The sequence below is a fragment of the Panthera leo genome, chromosome D3 (genome assembly GCF_018350215.1).
Source record: "Panthera leo isolate Ple1 chromosome D3, P.leo_Ple1_pat1.1, whole genome shotgun sequence".
Taxonomy (NCBI): Eukaryota; Metazoa; Chordata; class Mammalia; order Carnivora; family Felidae; genus Panthera; species Panthera leo.
Genome location: NC_056690.1, coordinates 16173474 through 16194537, shown reverse-complemented (window position 1 = coordinate 16194537; position 21064 = coordinate 16173474). Strand labels below are relative to the sequence as shown.

The window sequence follows — 21064 nt, the reverse complement described above, 5'->3', positions numbered from 1 at the left end:
GCCTGCTCTGAATTCTCACTTGCCACCTGCTTCTACCTATTTACACCATGGAACATGTCTGCCTCCCTCACTACCTGTGTCAGCAACTTTAGATTCCGTTGCTGACCAGCCAGGTCCCTCCAGACCTCTGCCCCACAGACCTTCATGTCTCGCGCTGCTCCCCGGGGTCACCGCTGGCTGCCACAAGGCCTCTGGCTCCACGTCCCCTCTTCCTTATCCTCCCAGCCTTCCCATTGGTGACACACTTCCTGCCTCTCCTGTAGTGCCTTTAGCCCACGTTTACCCCTTACTACTCAATCCTCACGCCTCACTGTCTGCCTATCCTCTGCTTCTGTGACCCTGAAAAACTTCACTCAACGCTGCTGTTCCCACCGCCACCAGCACCGCCACCACCACCACCGTCTTTTCATTCACTGCCCCACCTCTTGACCAAGGAGCACACCTGCCCACTCCATGGTGTCACTCTGTTCCCGTGAGCCTCTGCCTGCTGCTGTCCCCACTCTTCCTTTGTCTCCAGATACATATTTGTATTCCCTACCAAAATGTCACCTCCATGAAAGCAGGGGTTTTAAAGTTTAATTTATTGCTGTCGCTTCCCCTATGTCGGTGCCTGGTACAGGGAAGCTCTCAGACATGTGCTGAAGGGGGGGAACAACTTGTCTTGCCCTATTGTATCGTAAGCTCCATGAGGATGGGCCTTGTTTGGCTCATGTTGTGTCCTCGGTGCCAGCACAGTGCCTGGCACCTAGTAGGCACGCAGGTGTTTTCTGAATTAGCACCTGACTCCAGTTGCCAGGTAAGTTCTGTGAGATTTTTTTTTTTTTTTTTTTTTTTTTTTTTGGTTGCAGTGCTGCTTTGTCTGGTTGATGTTTGCATATTGTCCTTTGCATCTGTCCCTTCCTGCTGTTGCTGCACACCTGGGCTTCAGCAGTAACCTCCCTGAAATCTCAGCAGCAGAAATCCACCGTGCATGCTTGCACCAGACTACTGTGCAAAACAGGTGGCCTCGCAAAAACTCATCTGTAAACTGGCTATTCAGAACAGCGGAACCAAGTTTCTCATCGGTGCACACTGATGCTACCTCAGGTCCCCACAGTTTATATCCATGTTCATATGTAGTTTCTTTTTCTCTCTGTCCCTTTCTACCTAACTCTACCTACCTACCTACCTAGCTCCCTACCAGAACAAAGCTGGATTGTATGTAGTGGAGCATTTTGTGTCGTTTCGTTTTGTTTTGAGGGAGAGAGAGAGAGCAGCAGGAGGGGCAGACAGAGATGGAGAGAGAATCCCAAGCAGGCTCTGCACTGCCAGCACAGAGTGCGAAACGGGGCTCCACCTCATGACCTGAGCCAAAACCATGTCGGATGTTTAACTGACTGAGCCACCGAGGTGCCCCTGCTGAATTGTAGTTTAAATAAATGTAAAACGTTATTTGTAGAGGAAATAATGCTGTTTCATTTTGGGGACACCAGGCACATATCCTGGCCTCTAGGGAATTCTCTCTCAAAGCCAAAATTGATGATTTTCACAGGCGGTGACAGCGGCTGTCTAAATATACCTATCATTCAAGGCTTGTAAGTTCCAATTCCATCATGAAACCTTTATAATGAAATCTCTTCTCCATCATTCTAGCTAAAAGTGATAGCTCTGTTCCTCTGAAGTCTAGACTGCTTATTTGACAGCTGTTTTATCTATTGCATTGTCTTGTATTTTTAATTCCTTATGAGTATGTCTTACCTCTGATAAGACAGCTCCTGGAGAAAAAAGGCTCTATTCTATAACCTGTAGCATATAGTAAGTAGTAAGCATTCATTAGTTACTGATTAAATGAGTTAATGCCTGTTCCTTTCCAGAAGACACGTGCAGGCAAGTCAGGAATCTGGTCTTCACAATGGCCAACTCTGCTCTACTTTTGAGTAAAAGTATCCTGTAGCCTGGTATCAAGAGGCTGCCTTGGAAATGTGTGCAACAGGTATCTACAATAGGAAACAGCTGAAAGTATGAATGAGCCAGTGCAAAATGACCGTGGCTAACGGTATCAGTTGCTGTTTATCGAATGCCTGTATGTACCAGGTAATCTACAAACCTCTCTAATCCTCACAACTATTCTGTGAGGAAACGGGCTCCGAGATGTGATGTGACTTATCCCAAATCTGAAAGCTTTTAAGGGACAGAGCCAGGATTTCAAAGTTAGCATTTGGGGGCACCTGGCTGGCTCAATTGGCAGAACATGCGACTCTTGATCTCAGGGTTGTGAGTTCAAGCCCCATGTTGGGTGTGGCACTTGAACCAAAGTCCCTCTGACTCCAGAGCAGGTTGAGAAGATGAGCTGGAGTGGCCTCCTGCCTCAGTGGCTGGTCAGGGTTGAGTGTGCTTGCCTGGTAGCTACACAGACACTTTCGTCTTCCCTTGTACTTCTTAGAACTGCTGAATCAAAGGGGATCCCACTAACCTCTCCTAGACCAAGAAAGATCACTTTTTAAAAATAATTTTTTAAAGTTTGAGAGGGAGAATCTCAAGCAGGCTCTGTGCTGACAGCAGGGCTTGAACCCATGAACCAAGATCATGACGTGAGCTGAAATCAAGAGACTGAGGCTCAACTGACTGAGCCACCCACGTGCCCCCAAGGACCCCTTTTAAATGGTCATATGAAGTAATTCCTCTCCCAGGTAGTACCTTCAGATTCCAAGCCCATGTTTTTCTGACATCACCACACTCGATTCTTAGCTCCTGGAAAGAACCCTCAAAACGAGTATGACGCTCCATGAGCTGTTCAAGGATCTTCCCTGCAACCTTGTTTACATAAAACATTACAAACAACATGAATGCCTATCAATAGCAGAGTGGTTAAAGTACAACCCTATGACAGCGTACCATACCACGCGGTTATTAAATGACAGAACGTCCAAGCATATTGTTAAAAAGGCAACGTACATACATGTATGTGTTTGCACAGGCACAGAAAATTCATTGAAAGACATTTATTAGTTCAACAAATAGTTCTTAAGCACTTTAAGGTGTCCAAGGAACTTATTAACAAGAGTTAACTGTGAGGAATGAGTCTGAAGGAAAAACTAACTTGTATTTTTGGGTAAGCTTCTGTACATTTTGTTTTTTAACCATGAGCATTACTTTTTATAAAGTCAACATGTAAGTGATAAAACAAGTGGGAATATTCAACAGATACTTGACGGAAAGGGACAGAGAGCTATAAGGAGCTTAGGGATCTCTGCAATTCTCTAAGCAGGATGGTAGTAGGAGCATCTCCCTTTTAGGGCAGGTGGGAACTTACTCTAAAACTGGAAAAAACTGGAGCTGATGATAAACCCAATCCCGCTTAATTCCTGGCAGCCCAGGTCTTCCTAACCACACGATTTTGAGATATGACTCTGTAGGCGGTGTGAAATCGAAGCCGAGGGAGCTGCCGCTTGGGGCTCCGGATGCAGCTCACAACGGCTCAGCGTCAAGTTGGACGGGGCTCTGATTCTGGAACTGCCCTCCCCATTTTACCAAGGAAGCAACGCAGGCTCCAAGGGATCACGGGGCTAGGATGGGATTCAAAGGCCACACTCCTCTCACGCTCCGCTCCGCGGGCGACTCGTGTCCTGCAAAACCGGGCAGCCACCGGGTGCCTGCGAATTCAGTCCGCAGGCCAGAGACCAGCACCTCAACGGCGGCGTCCGTGCGGAAGGGGGCGGAGTGTCCGGGTCCTGGGTCCCGAGAAACCGGGAGCTCGGCGTAAGCCCCGCCCCCAAGGTCACTGCGTGCCGGTCTTTCCGTCTCCGCAGCGCCTGCGGCTCTTGAAGATGAAGGAGTCAGTCCGTCCCGGGCCACGGCCGGGCTTCTCCGGCGCTCTCGGCGTCCTTCACGGCTCCACGGCACCTCCGCTTTCCAAGCACCCGGGGCCGCGGGCAGCTGCAGCGACATTAGCCGACAAGACGTAAGGAAGGCAAGCCCGCGCCCGCGGGACCTCACTAAGGCGCCTGCGCGGTGCGGGAGCGCGGAGAGGGCGCGGCTGGCCGCGGCTGCGGCTGCGCAAAGGCGGTGCCAGGAGCTGCGCCTGCGCACTGGCGGGGCGGGGCGGGAAGAAGGGAGGCGGTGGCAGCGGCGGCGGCTGCTGAAGAGGAGGAGGAGGAGGAGGAGGAGGGGGAGCGGAGGGAGGTGTTTCTGTCAGTTCCGGCTGTTTGTTCGGGAAGTGGATCCGCCGCTGCTGAAGCAGCCCGGAGGGAGCTGCGGATCGCGAGGCCAGCACCGACCCCGCCCGCCCGCGCGCTCCTCCCCCGCCCGCCATGGCCCGGGACTACGACCACCTCTTCAAGCTGCTCATCATCGGCGACAGCGGTGAGGGCCGCGGCGGCCGGAGGTGGCGTGGGCCCTGCCGGGCGCGGCCCACGGGGGCCTCGGGGCGGGCGGGCAGGCGGGCGGGGAGGTGCCGGCCCGCGCGGGGCGGGGCTGCCCGGCGGCCGCTGGCCCCAGGGGCGCGCCGAGGGGCTACGGGCGGCCTGGAGGTGAGGTTGGGGCACCGGGCTGCGGACCGGAGGGGCCGGGCGCGCAGGGCGCGCTGGGGTCGGGGCTGGGGCGCCGGATCCCCTTGCCGCGCCTTCCCCTGTCTCACGTGTGACCTTGGTCAAGTCGCGCGATGTCTGGACTTGGAGAGACCCGGGTTCGAGTTCTGGGACTCCCAGCTTCCTCACTCTGTGACCTTGGGCAAGTTGTTTCGCCTTTGAGAGCCTCAGTTCCCTCATCCGTGAAGTGGGGACTTGCCTCGCTGGGGTGGTATGAGTATTTGATGAGATAAAGCTGGCAAAGAGCTTAGCGCCCAACCCGGTGTAAAGTCAGCTCTAGGTAGATGGTAGCTATTGATGTGATTGTTAGTGCCCTTTGTAAGCCTCAGTTTCTTCCTCTGAGAAATGGGGATATCCCCAGGACTTACCTTTTGGGATTACCTCGCACTGGGCCTGGCACATTCCTGTTGAATTATTTTGTCTGTATGGTTCTGTTTCCCTATCTGTAAAATGGAGTAATAGTAGGATCTGCCTCACAGGGCTGACTGGAGTATTCAGTGAGATAATGCACACATAGTGTTGGGAACAGTGCCTGGTAGGTAGTGAGTGCTCAGTACGTGTTTGCTTTTACATACTTGTCTACTAGATGGATATTGGAGGTGGGTCAGCCAATATTACAAAAAGGCTTTGACCATATATACACTCTTGGAGAGCTCCTAGCTCGGTGCACTGCCCCTTCTCCAGGGCCTGGTGCAGTGCTTTGCACCCAGTAGGCGCCTGATACACATTTGTTGAATGAATGAATGAATGAATGAATGAATGTTAAGTATCCTTGTAAAAGATAGGTTGGTTTCTGGGAAAGGGTGGAGGGTTTTAGAGGTGTTTGGAGTGTGGCAGGTAAGCAGGTTTATGGGGTGACCAAGAGGTCAGGGAGGCAGGCCTTGGGAGGTTTATGGGAACATAGCTGAGGTGCTGGGATTTTATGATGGGGAAGGAGGCTTGGAAACAGGCCAAGTTTATAGACCAGACCTGAGTTGAGTGTGGGCAAGGGAGTTATAGGCAGATGCCAGGTTGGTGGTGGAGCCCATGGATTTTTCAGGAAAGAGGGGACCAATCAAAGGAGTTGTAAGACCCTGGGAGGAGTGTTGGGTGACACCGGGCCGTGGAAGTGAGGGAGTTTTGGTCTCACTGTGAAGCTAGATTGGGATGTGGTTGGTGGTTTGGATCCGGTGAAAGACGGTTGAGGTTTCTGTGGTGACTGGTGGAAGGGAGAGGTAAGGGGGAAAAGTTAGGAGCCAAGAAGGGAGACACAGAGTAGCTGTGGTCAAGGAAGGAGTTAGATGGGTGGAGGATGGATTCATTGTGGTTTGAATAAAAGAAAACCAGACAAGCTGCGTAGACTCACTCTTGGAGATAGCCTCTGGCATTCCTCAGGGTCCCAAGGCTAAGCCTTAGCGGGATTTGATTTCGGCCCCGGCCTTGGTTCCCAGGGACTGATACTAGGGTGATTTTCTCTCCCTTTTGGAATTAAAGTAAGCCTACCGTGGTCAGGGGTCCCTATCCGTCTGCAAGACATCTAGGGCTTGTGTGTTGACATCCAAAAATGAAAAGCATAAGCTCAGCAAGAAGATGCGGCTTGTTGGCTTTTCTCTGTAAAAGCCGGGGGATGGTTCTGGCCCCCTTTCTCACAGTCGGTTTTGGCTGGGGTATTGATTTTTCACTCAGAAGTCAGGTGTGGGAGAAGACTCCCTAAGTTACATGCTGGCTCCTAGTTCAGTCTGAGCTTGTAGAACTACGTCGTGTACGGGAGTCAAAGCCAGACGCTTATGAGCCTGGGAGATGGTAGCCATGGAAGTTCGGACTGAGCTTGGCACCTGAGCGAGGAACTGGACGTCGGGCACTGCCCTGGACTGGCTCCTTATGTGGAGGCTTCCTGAAGGTTTATCAAATGATGTCACAGACGCTCATCTGGTTCTCACCCGCTGCCTGTGTGATCTGTCACATAAGGAAACTAAGGCTCAGAGGAGCTGACTTGCCTGAAGTCGCACTGCCCGTCACAGGCAAAGCTGGGGTCGACGCACGTTGGTGCTGTACGTGAGCAGCTGGTGTCAGGCCTGGCAAATGAGGGCCCTCGATGAATGTTCGTTTCTTTCCTTATAAATCTAGAATTCTTCTCACTCTGCTACATCGTACACACTTCTGGAATACATTTCCTCATAGTTTGCAGCTCTTTATGGCTAAGGGTCTACGCTTTCTCTTAGGCTCTTCTGACATCACGTCTGATATGTAACAGCATTTCACATGATCGTTGGGGGCAGCCATCCTTATTCTTAGACTCTGGACACTGGAGTGGCTGTCAGAGAACTGGTTAAAGCCTTTTACTTCATAGAGGCGCTCTGAGCTGAGGCTCAGAGAGAGGAAGTGACTTGTCTGAGGTTGTACAGTGAGTCGGTGGCTGAGCCAGGATTAAAGTTGTGAATGCGTTACTCGAAGGTGTAAGGGTTTCCAACAGTCCAGAACTAAAGCTGAGACAGAGTGGGGCTGAAGGCGGGACTCTTATGGGGGCTTTTTGAGAACCAGAGCATCTGTGGAGGCCAAGAGGCAGAGAGCAGGGGAGAGCAGTGATGACTGAGAGGGGCCTCTATGGTGTTTGTCAAATAAATCTGTCTCCTGGCTTCCAGGAGGCATTGAGTGCGGGGGCCGGTGCTCTTTGCAGTGTAGAAGGTGATGGGGCTGGGCTGGTTGGGTTTCATGCTGGGTATGGCCCTTGGGAAGCCCTTGACTTCAGCTGTGAAGGTAGACTGGTCACTACCTCTCTCAAGCCAGTGCTGTGGGATGAATGGAAGTAGTGTGTTTTCCCAATGAGGCTTCTTCTGGGGGTATTTAGGAGATGTCATTTCTCAGGGTGGATTTCTCTTCCTTTCAAAGGGAAGAGCAATGCCGGAGGTTGGTGTCAGGCCCAAAGCAGCAGTTACTGTGGTGACTGTAGTGGTCTTTCTGCAGCCTGGTGGTTTTCAGCAGCTCTGCAGAGCATAGGGGTGAGTGAAGGGGACTCACAGAGGCCAAGCTGGAGGGTATGTTGCTGCTCCATTGCTTCTTACAGAGAGAACCTCCTCCTTCCCTGTTGTAGGTATCCGGGAGTCACATAAAATTCAAGTTTGAAAAAGGATTCTGCTGCCCCCCCCCCCCCCCGCCCCCCGCCCAAAGTTTGAAAACCATTGCTTCGGCATCTGTGAATGCTGCAGTCACAGCATTAGATGGCATAGCTGTCAGTGCGATTGCCATTTGTTTAGTCCTAAATTCATTAAACAGTGCTTTGTTGGTGTCTACTAAGTGCTGGGCCCAGCTTCCAGCTCTGTAAATGTCCAGGGTGAGGGAGGCAAGATCTCCTTCCTAGAGGAACTCACGGCTAGTGGCCCAGACACAGATTTTAGCTGAGTAAGCGGACCAGAGGGTTCCAGGAGGAAGCCAGGGAGCCGGCAGGGCTGATGGGGTGTTGGCGCTGGGCAGAGCGCCGTGAGGGACCCAGCCCAGGACTCGGGCTCTCCTTGGGTTCGGCAGGAAGCCTCGCAGAGGCAGCAATGAGGAAGTGGCTCTGAGCGAGAGCGCTGCAGGCACGGGGCAGCAGGTATGGTGGGTGTAGCACCCGCCTGCTCAGAGCCGCACCCCCGGCCTGTCTTTGGGAAGGCAAGGCCCAGGTTTGCTCCATGAAACAAGTTCTTCTGGGTATCCCTCGACAACTCACTTCTTCATTGAAGAAGTCCCCAGAAGAGATACCAGAGAGGGTGTCTGGGGTTGGTTAGCTTTAGAGAAACAGCAGGGGATGGGGGCGGAGGCAGCCTCTGATGAATGCTGTGGGCTCCTCCCCACAAATTTGCACTTAGTTTGGGGGCTCCTGAGACCCTAGTTTAAGATCTCCTCATGTCTGGCATTGGGAGTGCTGCTGCTACAAATCTAAGAGTGAGATGCACGAACCCCTTTGGGATCTTTTTATTTCCACTTCCTGAAAGAGACTCAGGAAGACTCCCCTTGCAGTATGTATTGGAAGGAGCCGTAGAGCCCTGGAGGTGATCCTCCTGGATTCACAGCTCAGCCCCCCCCCCCCTTCCCTGCAGAGGCCCTGAAGGCCAGCTGCTTAGCTGCCTAGAGCCTCAGGTACCTTACCTGAAGAGACACAGTGGGAATTACAGGAGCATCAAAGTGCCCACTGGACATGGAACTCTGTGTGTATGGATTCTTTCCTTCTGTGGTCGGTTCACCCCGTTGGCCTTAGGGGTGGCAGGGGTAGGGGATGGGACACGGGGAGACAAAGCGGATGCCCAGGCTAAAGCTGCTGTGTGCTGAAGTAAAGGGAAGCCATGCTTATGGCATTCTGCTTGTTCTCGGAACAAGGATGCCGGGGGATGCCACAATAAGTGAAATGGTCTGAGCACACGTGGGCTGTTGGGCTGACAGCTGTAAGGCAGATACTCCTGCCCCATCCATCCAGCTGGCAGTGACCTCAGGGGGAAGATGGCTGGCAGTTGGTTTGTGTTGTCTAGGTCTCCGTTTTCTCACCTGCAAAATGGCCCTGATGATCTCAAAGGTCCCTTCTAGCACCACAATTCCTTGGCTCATGCTGTCCACAGACTGAAGCCCCACACACTGTACGCTTTTCTAGGGACCGTGTTTTAGACATACTTTGGGGCTAGTGTCATTTGGCTAACCTTCCCCCTGCTTTATTTTTGTTCTCTGGTGTCTTCCTCTGGGTTTCATCAGCACAGGGCCTGGGCATGAGCCCCTTTCTCATCTCTCCCCAGGGGATTTGGGACAGCTTATCTCACACCAGCACAGAGGAAAAGGTCAGAGATTGGGTGGGAGAGATGTTCTTGGTGTGTGGCCGGTTTGGGAGATAAAAGCAGGATTGTGGTGGGAGATGGGTCTGTTGAACTGCTCCTTTTTTTTTTTTTTTTTTTAAGTTTATTTATTTGAGAGAACCCGCACAGGCTCAAGTGGAGGAGGGGCAGAGAGGGAGGGAGAGAATCCCAAGGAAGCTCCACGCTGTCAGCGCAGAGCCTGAGCTGGGGCTTGATCCCACGAACTGAGATCATGACCTGAGCCGAGATCACGGAGTTGGACACTTAACTGACAGAGCCACCCAAGCAGGCGCCCCTAGCACTTGGGTGCCATCTCCCTGAAGGACTGACTGGGTTAGAGGGAGGGACCCGTGCCCCCTCTCATCTCCTGCGTTCTCTCTTGCAGGTGTGGGCAAGAGCAGTTTACTGTTACGTTTTGCAGACAACACTTTCTCAGGTGAGTGTGCCCCTGGGGTGCTGCTGGGTATATTGGGTTTGAGATTCCTTTTCCGGTCTGTTTTGTCCAAAAAATCCTTTTGTAGGCCTATCCCTTTTCTACCCAGAGACTTTCTGTGCCCCAACATTTAAGAAAGAAAGAAAAGTTAAATACTATGAGTTAGCACGTGCCTGTGTAAAATTTCAAATAGTGAGGTGAAGAATGAAAGCTACCCCTTCCCGTGCCCCTGCTCTGGTACCCTGGTAGCCTCTGTCCAGCATGGTGTGTGTCTTTTGACTTTTTTCTTTTTTTTAACTCCACATGTGGTGGGTCAGCAACCGGCCTTCCCTTCAGCATATCCAGGACCATCCTTCCCCATCTCTAGCAGACCTCTGGTTCATCATTCATCAGCAGCGCTCTCGATGTGTGCGTGCTTTCTGGCTGCTTCTATTTTAAGTGATGCATTGGCTGGGATGCACTGTGTGTTTATCCTTGTATAGAAGTGGAGTGACTAGGTCAGGGGGTATATGCATTGAAAACTGCCAACTTGTCTTTCAAAGGAGTGCTAAGTGACGGTACCCCTGAAGGGGTCAAAAGTGCCCCTTGTCAATTTTGACTTTTTGCCAAGAGGCAAAAAGTGTTGTCATTTAAATTTGTATTTTCCTGATCACTGGTGAGGTTGGACATGTTTTTGTTTGTTGAATACGTCAGGTTCATCGCAGAGGCTTCAGCTTGGTCTCTCTGATCAAGGACTGAACGTGACTCTGTTGTTGAGAATGCATACGCTGTGGCTGGGTGGCGAGCTACAATTAGGAAGTGATTACATGGCTGACACTTCCCTCCTGGTGGAGAGGTGGGTTTCTCCAGACAGCAGCCCTGGTGCTGTGATGATGGCTTGGGCCGTCTTCCTGTGTGACCGAGTCTCTGCTCATCTGTAAAATGGGACTGCTCATCGTTCCTCCCACAGAGGGTTATTGCGAGACGTCACAAGTCCTGGTGCCTGGACTAACACTCAAGAAGTAGCGGTGGTTGGTTGTCGCTGTATTTTCTGTTCCAGAGCAGTAACTGCTGGGCCCTTGCTCATGTCTGGGAGCACCTCTCTTGCTCCTGTGTGCCTCGTGCTCCACCCCCCAGGCCCTTTCAGCTCTCGTCTCCTATGCAGTCTCTCTCCTATTTCCACCACCAGTGTCCTAGCTGAGACCGTTGTTGTTCTGTCTAAAGTGTTACAGCAGCTTCTGCCCACCCCATACCCGATGGCTCAGTCCGTCGTGGCTCTGGCAGGGTCTTTCCCGTGTTTGAAAGCCTCAGCAGCCTTCTCATGTGGGCAGTTTCTACCAGCGTTTCCCCACATTGGCACCATTGATCTCGGGGCCCTGTGGTTCCTTGTGGGAGGTGCTGTCCTGTGCATAAGGATGTCAAGCAGCATCCCTGGGCTCTCTGCCCACTAGGTGCTGGGATCACTGCCCGCCCCCTTCCCCCCCCTTCCCCCCCCCCCCCAACTCCCCCCGCAGCTTCTCTCAACCTTGGAAATTGTACCTTTTGTTTCAAGCCAGGCCTAAGTGTGACTATCTCTCCAAAGCCTTCCTTGATTTCTACCCCACCCTGCACTTTGACCCCTCCTATACACTTGTCACACCCCATATTGTCAGGTGTGTGTGTGTGTGTGCGTCTTGTCTGCAGCACCGCGTTACACAGGAAGCCCCAAGCGGAGTGTGAATGTGTGCTCTTCATCATCCTGGATGGGAATGTGACGTTGGCTAGACTTTTTTCTTCAACTCAGTCTTTCACACAGATGCCCAAAGAGAACTATTTACAATGTGGTTCATGCTCTGATTCAAACCCTTCAGTGCCTCCCTGCCACACACAAGAGAAAGTCCAAGCTTGCGAAAATGGCACAAAAGCCCTGAGATCTGGCCTCGCGTCCCCCTACCTGCTTCCCACCACGTGCTTGACCTCATGTGACACCCTCTCCCCCCTTGCTGTTGCTATTTTTGTGATTATCTCCTTTGCCTAGAGCAGTGTTTTCCAAAACACAGGTCATGACTTGTGTGTTAGGAAGTCAATGTTGTGGGTCATTTACAGCATTTGGAGCGGCACAGAAAAAAAACCCGGAGTGTGTCCTGGGTGCCCCTCCACTCTCAGGCCACTGCTAACATGTCCGCGCCAGCCCCTCTAACGAAAGGAGCCTGTCTCCTCCCGTCTCCTCCCGGTTTTACTTCCTTTGTGGTGCTCATCACTGTTGAAATTGCCTTCCTTATCACTTTGTTTTATTGTATCCTGTCTCTTGCCCTCACCTCCACTGAGGGCTCCATCTGGATGTGGACCTTGGTGTTTTTTTGTTGTTGTTGTTTTTTAAGTTTATTAATTTATTTTGAGAGAGAGGGCAAGCAGGGAAGGGGCAGAGAGAGAATCCCAAGCTGACTCTGTGCTGTCTGCCCAGAGCCCGACACAGGGCTTGATCTCACCAACCGTAAGATCGTGACCTGAGCTGAAATCTAGTCGGATGCTTAATTGATTGAGCCACCCAGGCACCCCCAGACCTTGAATTTCTTCTTGTTCAGGGCTGTGTCCCTGGGGCCGCAAAAGTGCTGGGCACAAAGAGTGAGTAGGGAGGGATTGCGGAGGCCAGAGTCACCCGTGCAGGTGAAGACACGTCTGATGGGCACCCTGTGGGCCTTGCTAATGTGCATGTGTGTGCAGGCAGCTACATCACCACAATCGGAGTGGATTTCAAGATTCGGACTGTGGAGATCAATGGGGAGAAAGTGAAGCTGCAGATCTGGGACACGGCCGGGCAGGAACGCTTCCGCACCATCACCTCCACGTGAGTCAGGCCGGCCCAGTCCCCTTCCGACTCTTGGCCACCTACACTCATATGCAGTGTCAGGTGTCCCAAATCATAGAGATGTCCCTGAGATGGGCCCTTGAGCTGTCCAGAGGGGGTTCTGGACTGGCTGCAGTTGCTGGCGTTTGGTTGCGGGGTGGGGGGGGGGTGGGTGGGGAATGAGGTACGGCTGTTGCCTGTGGCTTTGGGCCCTGGTTCTGGAGCTGGCAGGAGAGACCAGCTGGTCAGCTTACCCTCTGGCTTTCAGTTCCTTTGTATGGAAAATGGGATAACAGTGATGCTGGCTTCCTAGGTGGTCAGATGCTTAGTGAGTTACTCTTGTTAGGTGCCAGCTGTGACAGGCTGGGTCGCTGTGCAGGCTCCTGTCACCTGTTTGACTTCTTAAGAGGAGGCTTCTCTCCATTGAGAAGTCTGGAAGGGCACTGGTACAGAGGAGGCCGTTGTGAGACCTCTCCTCTGCCTCCCCAAAGCCATTACTGGGAACCTGGCTCCCCCAGTGGATTGCCTGTCTTTGCTGCTGCTGTAGTCCTTAGCTGTGAACACGAGGGGAACCCAGCTGGAGCGCCAGACAGCAGGGGTCCTATAAAGGGGGTCTTGGTTCTCGGGCCGTTAGTAGAAAAGGTTCCAGGAAGGAGCAGGGCTTTGAAGACAGTTCAGAATTTATATTTCTGTTCTACTGTGTGACCTTGGGCAAGTTGCCTAAACTCTCTGTGCTTCAGTTTTCCAGAGGGTCTCGCCTTAGAATTTGCTTTAATGCTGCATCCCTGTGTGCCACGTCCTCTGTGCTTGGGCTTCACATGGATGATCCCGTTGAGCTTTCTGTAGTCGGTGCCATTATCTTCCCCATTTTACGGATGAGGGAACTTCTGAGAGGGTCCTGCCCTCAGTGAGCACAGAGCGTGAGCTCCATGCTGTGGTTTGTGCAGAGTAGGAGCGCGTGTCCGGCGTGTAGTATCGCTTCTTTGGTAGGCCTCTCCTTTGTCTCCCCCCAGAGGTTCCAGTGGGGAGGGAGTGTTGGGGGACTCTCAGGGGTGCTGGCTAGGCAGGGAGAGGGGGCTATGCCAGTGGGTGGGTGGCCCTGGTTCGAGGTGCTGGAGCCTGAGCAGACCCTGAGCTGGAGGGGCTTCTGTCCCTGGGCCAGCCGTGGTTGAGCACCTTTGTGCCATGGCCTGTGACTCCCCAGACCCCACGGGTCCCCGGTTCTGGGGCTGCCCAGTACAGCTCTCTGACTACTTGCTAGTGAGCTGCCTGAGTCCCCATGTGTTGTAGCAACTGCCAGCAAGACCTTAAGGAGGGCAGCCAGGGTCAAGGCTCCTTGGGGTAGAATGGATGTCACGGGCAGCCCAAGCGTCCGTCCAGACCTGCACGAGACTTCTTTTGTGGGTCAGGAGGCCTGCGCACTGACCCCACATGTCTTTACTCTGAGCTGGGATTTTACCTAGTTCATTTCACTTAATCTCGAATAAAGGGTCCTGTGATTATGTCCATTTTATGGACAAGAAAGCTGAGGCCCAGAGAGGGTAAAGTAATTTAGTTTGGTTGGTTAGTCAGGAGTTAAATTGAGGTCCATTTGATGCCAAAGCTCTCGCCTTCTCGTTCAGTCTGCGGCCCTGTTCTCTGCCGGCTCCCACCCCAAGGGACTGGGGCTGAGGCAGATGATCTGGTGTCTCCACTCAGGAAACTGAGGGTGGCTGATAATCCTGGGCCCGTGGCCATGAGAAGGGCTTCGGGCAGGGCAGTGGGCTGGGGTGCAGAGGAGCCCCCGACCTCCGTGAGGTCAGCTCCCTCCAGGGCGCGCGGTGGGAAGCGGGTGAGCTGTTGGGGACGCTGGAGCTGCCCAGCTGCCCGGGGGCAGTGTGTGTGTGTGTGTTTCGGGGTGCTCGAGAAGGGGGCGGCGCTGCATGGTGGTGGCCGGTGGGCACCGGCTCAGCCCCTGCTGGCCGCCTTGCCCGTCTGGGGAAGCTGGGGAAGCTCCATCATGTGGTCCCCTCCTCTGTGCCGCAGGCCATGCCGAGGGGCCACAGAAAGACCTGATGAGGATGAGGGTGGCAGGTGAAGAAGGGAGGAGTCTTGGAAGAGTTCAGGAGTTGTTCTCAGGAACTGGGGCCGTGACCTTCTCGGAGTCAGGGCGTGAAAAGAGAAACCAAAACTGCATCCTGTCCGCCTGGCGAGGAGCCCTGTTGTCATCGTTTCTTCTGTCTTGGCAGTGAGGGTCTGCCAACCTGTGAGGCGCGACTGGGGCGCAGGTTGGGGAGGAGTGAGTAGCGAGGTGTCGGACGGTGAGGTGACCAGGAAGGGAAGCCCCTCTGGTACCTGTGGCCTTGGACTGGGAGTCAGACCCAGACACTGTGACTTCAGTAGGTCACTCCACTCAGCCGCACGTCTTCATTGGTAAAATGGCGACCCTCCTGTTTGTCCTACCAGGTTGCTGCGAAGATGAATAGAGCAGTGGATGCAGAGTGCTGGGTGCTGTGCCGGCCACAAAGCTGAATGGAGGTGGCGGGGGCGGGGGTGCTTTTTTTTTTTTTTTTATCAGTGGCAGTGATGACAGGAGGCCCAGAAACACTGGTGCCCGCCTTGTCAGAGCTCATCCTCAGACTAGTTCTCGCTCTCCGATAAAGCCCCTTTCAGCATTTTTTGGCATCTTCAGTAGTCCAGCACGGAGCGCTCGGAAACGTGTTCCCCTGCTCGCACTACCTCTGCTGGCGGGGGACAGTCGTCTGTCGCCCTGGTCCCGGTGTGCACTCCTGCCCAGTCGGGTGATGCTCCCAGCAGTGGCTGCTGAGAGCTGGTCTGAGGGCGTGGCACCTGCACGGCTTGCCTGTCCGCCTGGCTGGGCTCCCAGGGCAGGGGTGGAGAGACGGGGCAGGGGACACGAGCTGGGCTGGACCCCAGAGCACGACACGGCCTGCCTCTGCTCGCGGCTCGGGAAAGCTGCCTTCACTGCTGCCTTGTGTGCTGTTCCCGTGGTTTTCTTCCATCTGTTTGAGGGGTCCCAGCTTGTCACCGAAGGAATAGTAACGATGGTAAAGAGGCACCATCCCCTGGCCATTGACTGTCGACCAGCCCTTGTGAAAACACAAACTATCTTCTTCTTTATTCCTCACACCATCTCAAGAGGGAGTACTGATACGTCCATTTCATAGTTGAGGAAACAGGCACACTGAGGTGCATGCAGTAACCTTCCCGGGGTCCCGCGGCCTTTCAGAGATGGAGCCAGGGTAGCCTCTGTCCTGTGACAGGGCCTAGAAAGTGAAGAGGTGGTCAGAGTGCCGGCGAGCGGGTAGCGAGAACGTGGCTGCACCCGCACTGTGGCCAGCTCCCTCCTAAGGCTGTGGTGCGGGAGGAGCTGTTCTCCCGCAGCCTGGCCAAGTGCTCAGCCCGGATAAGGCCTGGAGTCGCATGGGGTCAACGTCCTCCGTCCATCCGACCCGTGTAAATGAATGGGGTCGCTCCGTCTGGAGGGGAATGTTTATGTCCGCCTGCCTTTCAGACCTGGCTGACCTCAGGCCGTGGGGTCTGCACATTTGGATGGTGGCACGTCCGGGACACCCTCTTCCCAGCTGTGCCCAGATGCCTTGTTTCCATGCTCTCTCTGCCACCGGCAGGGATGAGCCCAAAGTGGCGGAAGGGAGGGGTCCACCTGCCCCCAGAGGAGCGAATGAGATGTTGGCTTCACAAATTGTGTCTTCTTGGAATGGCACCTTACTAAGGTTTGAGGAGAGAAAATCTTTGAATGTTAAAACAAGGATGGCAGTGAGGATACGACCTCAAACACAAGGATTACTCGCATTTTAAACATAAAACAAGAACTTCAAAGAAGTTTCAGGCTGGTGGCAGACTCAAACAACTTGATTGGCCACCTCGGGGCCACTCCTACTCACTGGTGCCTTGGGGACAAGCGGGAGGACCGGTGTTGCGGAGTGTCCCGGTTGGGGCACGGTTCCAGGGTGTCAGCTGAGGTCAGATGGAAGGCAGATGCTGGGGGTCTTACAGGAAAGCATTTGTCCGTCACCATTTCCCTGGCCACTGTCCAGGTGTGGGCGGGCGGGTCTTAGTGAAGAGACTGTTCTGGTCTAGGCTGAAGCTCTGACACAGATCCTGACCCTACAGGTATTATCGGGGGACCCACGGGGTCATCGTGGTTTATGATGTCACCAGTGCTGAGTCCTTTGTCAACGTCAAGCGGTGGCTTCATGAAATCAACCAAAACTGTGATGACGTGTGCCGGATATTAGGTGAGGCTGGACCCCCTGGGGTGGGGACGGAGGCATGGAGGGCGGCAGGGAGCCCTGCAGGGCCGGGCTGACTTTGCTTTGCCTTGAAGTGGGGAATAAGAACGACGACCCTGAGCGGAAGGTGGTGGAAACAGAAGATGCCTACAAATTCGCGGGGCAGATGGGGATCCAGTTGTTTGAGACCAGCGCTAAGGAGAACGTCAATGTGGAAGAGGTAAGGCCTGGGCCAGGGCGGCAACGGGGGAGGGAGTGGGGCCCAACTCTGTCCCGCCACAGCCCTCGTCTCTCTGCTTCTAGCCTGCCCAGAGTCCCAGGTGGCTGACAGAAAACATCATAGTAACTGCCGTTTGTTGGTACCCTACTGTGTGCCTGCTGCATGCGTTATGCTAGGCCCTTTACAGGTGGTGTTAGCTCATATCTCAACAGGCCTCAGACGTAAGTTACTTCCACATTTTATATAGGAAGCTGAGGTTCCAAATTGAGGAATATCCCCCAACTTGTAAGAGGCCAAGACCAGTCCCACACCCCAGCCACGCATGGTTCCCACTCAGTCGTCTGCCTCGCTGCCCTCCCCGGCCCCACCATTGGTACCTCTTCCTGTTCTCAAGGCTTTCCTTAGGGCCTCGGCCTCTCGGCAGACACCCAATTGCTTTCCTGTGGCCTTCAGAGTTCAGGTTGGCGCCTGCTGCGAGCCCCCCCAGAGGCTCCCAGGGATGCACATCCCCCGCAGAGCAGCTGAGCCTCCGGCCAGAGGCAGCTTCGCTCCTGCTAGGCCTGCTGGAGAGTGGTTGGGAGTCTGTGTTAGAAAAGTGGGACCTTTAGCCACAAGCGCAGGCCAGGCATGCTCGTAGCTTCGGGTGAGTCCCGCCCCACAGTGTGTGTCTGGAGACCCAGGGACGCCAGGATCCCCACTGCTTCCCAGACACTGACCGCACAATGGCAGGGAGCCTGGGCGCGTCAAAGTCGGGTTTGGGATCATAGTATGGGGTCCTTTCTGCGTGACCTTGGGCGGTGATGTAACCTGTCCAGGTTCCACCTGTCCCTCCTGTAGGTCAGGGTGGGGTGAGAGTCGTTCTCCCCCACCCCTAGGTTGTGAGGAGTAACAAACAGATTATGACAAGTGCTTGGTACCTTTCCTGGCAGTGTGGAGGAGAGGACTGCGGGCGGGCAGGTGGGGTTCCACCGGGTCCTGGCACCACAAGGACATCTTGGGGTGGTCCGGGGAAGGTTCTAGGCGGGATGTACAGTGACACGGCATGGAGTGGGCAGGCTCTGGGTCCATCTGGCCTGTCACCAGAACAGGTGTCTTGTCCAAAGATTCTAGCTGGAGAGGTTCTTTCTCTTTTTTTAAAAGAAAGACTGGAAAATCCCCGAGATTGACTTCCCCAAGACACAGCTCATGGGGCTTTGATGTTCCTTTTTGACCTTTAGCAAACCCTAGGAAGCATTTGAGGACGTACATATACAACAACCTCACGAGTAGAAATAGGAAGCTGGGCCCAGGAGGTGGCCGTGCTGGCCAGCAGAGGCGGCACAGTGACAGGGCCTCCTTGCCGGCTGTGAGGCCCACCCTGTCTCTTTCGTCCTCACAGATGTTCAACTGCATCACAGAACTGGTCCTCCGAGCAAAGAAGGACAACTTAGCGAAACAGCAGCAGCAACAACAGAACGACGTGGTGAAGCTCACGAAGAACAGTAAACGAAAGAAACGCTGCTGCTAATAGCCCACCCAGCCCACTGCAGAGACTGCGCTGCAGCCGCTCCCCGGCCCGAGGCCCGCAGGGCTCCTCGGGGACAGTCTCAGTTTCGTGCCGTTATTTAAAGAATTCTCTCCACGTTTTTGTATTGGGAGGCGCCATTGGCACTTCCTCCCCTCCCCCCCTTGAGTGCCAAGAAGGTGTTGGACGACCTGCCCTTCCCTTCTGGTGCCCCTACCCCCCCCCCCCCCCCGCCCCTCCCTCCACCCCCCACCCCACCAGCCAAGGCACCTGGGCCTGGAGAGGACGCTGCCAGCTGAGCGGACTGATTAACCAGAGTTTGTACATAATGTATATTGCTTTAACCAGCCGCATCACCCTCGTCCTGCTCTGGCTTTTGCCTCCTTAATGCCAGCCTGCTGCAATAGACCCTCCCCTCCCCTCCCCATACCATCTACTGCCAGCCACCTCCCGAGGAGACAAGATCGAGATCTAGCCACATCTTTTGCCAACCTGGGCTGGTGGAGTGGGCCTTCCGTGTTACTTGTTCTCGCCTACAGGCCACTGGCTTCTGCCTCCGGCACGTAGGGTCTCCCCTCTTTCCGGGGCCTGTGCCGAGTCTCTTCCCAAGCCAGCTCCCTTCCCTCCCCACCCCGCCCCCATAACCATCCAGGCAGGCAGCTGGGGCAAAGCCCGGCCTCAAGGTAGGCCTGGGGGTTCCCATTAGAGGCCTAGCCTTTTGGTTTGCAGAAAGAGTTGCTCCTGCCTTTTGGTCACCAGGTCTCTTGTCCTGCCTTCTAGATGCCTCTGAATTACAAACCCAGGGGAGCCATGGCTTTTCATTTTTACCAACCTGTTTCAGTTCCAACAGAAAGGTAGGGGTGTGTTTGTGCAGGGATGGGGCTTGCAGAGGTGCTGAGGAGCATTATTTTACAGATAAAATGAAGGCAAATCAAATGGGTTAAGTTCCTCACACTTTCTCTTCCTGAGGTTTGGTTGGCACAGCAGCAAAAATTGTGGCCTCCGCGCTTCGGGTCTGGTGGTTTTGGAAGAGCTGAATGGCTTCCTGGCGCTGAAGCTGGCTCCTGGCAGAGCAGCTTTGCCTCCCGGGCTGTTCTTGGTGGGAAAGGAGACCGCACCTCCCACCCCGTCTGTCGGCCTAGGGCTTTCCACCGACTTCCTGGGTCTCCGTTGCGGCACCAGGCACCTTCGAATCTGAGGAGTGGGTGCCAGGGGCTGCTGGACTGTGGGGACATCGCCTCGGAGGTGGACGGCAGGCAGCCTTGGAGCAGTGACAGAACTGTTTTAATACAAAGGCGGCATGAGGATTTCTTAGCGGGTGGGAAGGAATGGCAGCCGGGGCTGGGAGCCAGCCAGCTTTGATCCTGGTCCCCTGGAGGAAAAAGCCAGGGTCATCTGCACTTGATTACTGTCCCTCGTGGGACACTTCATCATTCACCTTTCCCCTAAAAGGATCACGTAACCTGGGAATAATTTATTTCAACACCATGATGTGTTTTGTTGGATTTCCTTTCCTAGGCGATTTTCCAGGCAAAGCCCTGACTGGACAATCACATCACACTGCAGATTTTCCATGTTAACACTGTCGATGGGTTTTTAATCAATAAAGACGGGGGGTTTCTTCTGACCTGTCCCTCCACTTCCCCAGACTGCCAAAAGCCTGTGCTTGCATGGCCAGGCCCTCGCTGGAGCCGCCTGCAGAGGTGGGGGAGCCCTGGGCCTGGGGGAGCCGTGCTGTGCAGCGTGGCCACCCTGAATGACCACAGTCCTGTGGGGGGGGGGGGGGCAGCACTCACGTGACGTCAGTGTGGCAGTGCTTGCAGATTCAAGCAATAAGGGCAAGGGGTCCTGGATGTTTCCAGCCCAGGCAAGAAGGCACCGTGGCTCTGGCAACTGGCTGTCCAGACCCAGGTGGTGGGGTGATTTTGGTGACGACGGTGTGCCTGTCCCACTGAGTGTTGCACGCATGAATGGGGGGTGGGGGTGGGGGATTCACAGGGCTAGACCGACGTCCTGGTGGACCTGATGTGAAATTCCTGTCGAACAAAACTTTTAAATGGTTTGCTAGGATTATTTCTGTATTGAAAGTTTCTAATTATGCTTTTTAAAAAAATACTAAAAATAAAGGTTCAAGCTGCCAAGTTTTCTTCCAGGATCTATTTCCTCTCCAGCTGTGCTCTGGGTGGGCCCGGTTTCTTCCCGCCCTCTGGATCCAGCTCTTGTTTGTTCTGGTCGGAGTCCAGCACAGGTGCCTTTTGAAGCCCAGGGATGCTTTCAGAAGCCAAGTTTGCTTTCTCCACAAAAGGCTGGTCCAGGTCGAGCAGCTCCTCTGGTGTGACGCACAGGTGGGAAGCGCATGTGGGACGATGCCCCGGGAAGTGCCGTGTTCATTCCCCACGTGCCTGGAAGGATGCAGCAGTGATTTCTTTCTGGCTCGGTTTCTGGCGAGCTGCAGGGCCCACTCAAGGCTTGGGGAGCAGTGCCGGC

General features: G+C 54.1%; 1 protein-coding gene and 1 long non-coding RNA gene across 3 annotated transcripts; both read left to right on the top strand.

Moving 5' to 3' along the window:
* Window positions 1–3788: 3788 nt before the first annotated feature.
* On the top strand, window positions 3789–18797 carry RAB35 (RAB35, member RAS oncogene family). Of its 2 annotated transcripts, XM_042910977.1 has the most exons (6): window positions 4108–4341; window positions 9747–9797; window positions 12477–12600; window positions 16735–16859; window positions 16949–17073; window positions 18452–18797. In XM_042910977.1, exons 1-6 carry the CDS (start codon window positions 4290–4292, stop codon window positions 18578–18580), a joined length of 606 nt encoding a protein of 201 aa, XP_042766911.1. In that variant the 5' UTR covers window positions 4108–4289; the 3' UTR covers window positions 18581–18797. The 2 variants fall into 2 exon arrangements, with proteins under 2 accessions (XP_042766912.1, XP_042766911.1); XM_042910978.1 differs by lacking the exon at window positions 16949–17073 and having other exon boundaries at window positions 3789–4341; window positions 18452–18558.
* An 18-nt stretch (window positions 18798–18815) lies between these two features.
* Window positions 18816–20718, top strand: LOC122203831. The gene is made up of 2 exons (XR_006195358.1): window positions 18816–19431; window positions 19547–20718. It is a non-coding gene; the product is annotated as an uncharacterized LOC122203831 (long non-coding RNA).
* The last annotated feature ends 346 nt before the right edge of the window (window positions 20719–21064 follow it).

Bases quoted from the DNA above. Each gene is read 5' to 3' on its own strand.
- RAB35 (XM_042910977.1), top strand. From the start codon at position 4,290: ATGGCCCGGGACTACGACCACCTCTTCAAGCTGCTCATCATCGGCGAC. The intron at 16,860-16,948 runs GTGAGGCTGGAC...TTTGCCTTGAAG, and splicing joins TGACGTGTGCCGGATATTAG to TGGGGAATAAGAACGACGAC. The intron at 17,074-18,451 runs GTAAGGCCTGGG...TCGTCCTCACAG, and splicing joins AGAACGTCAATGTGGAAGAG to ATGTTCAACTGCATCACAGA.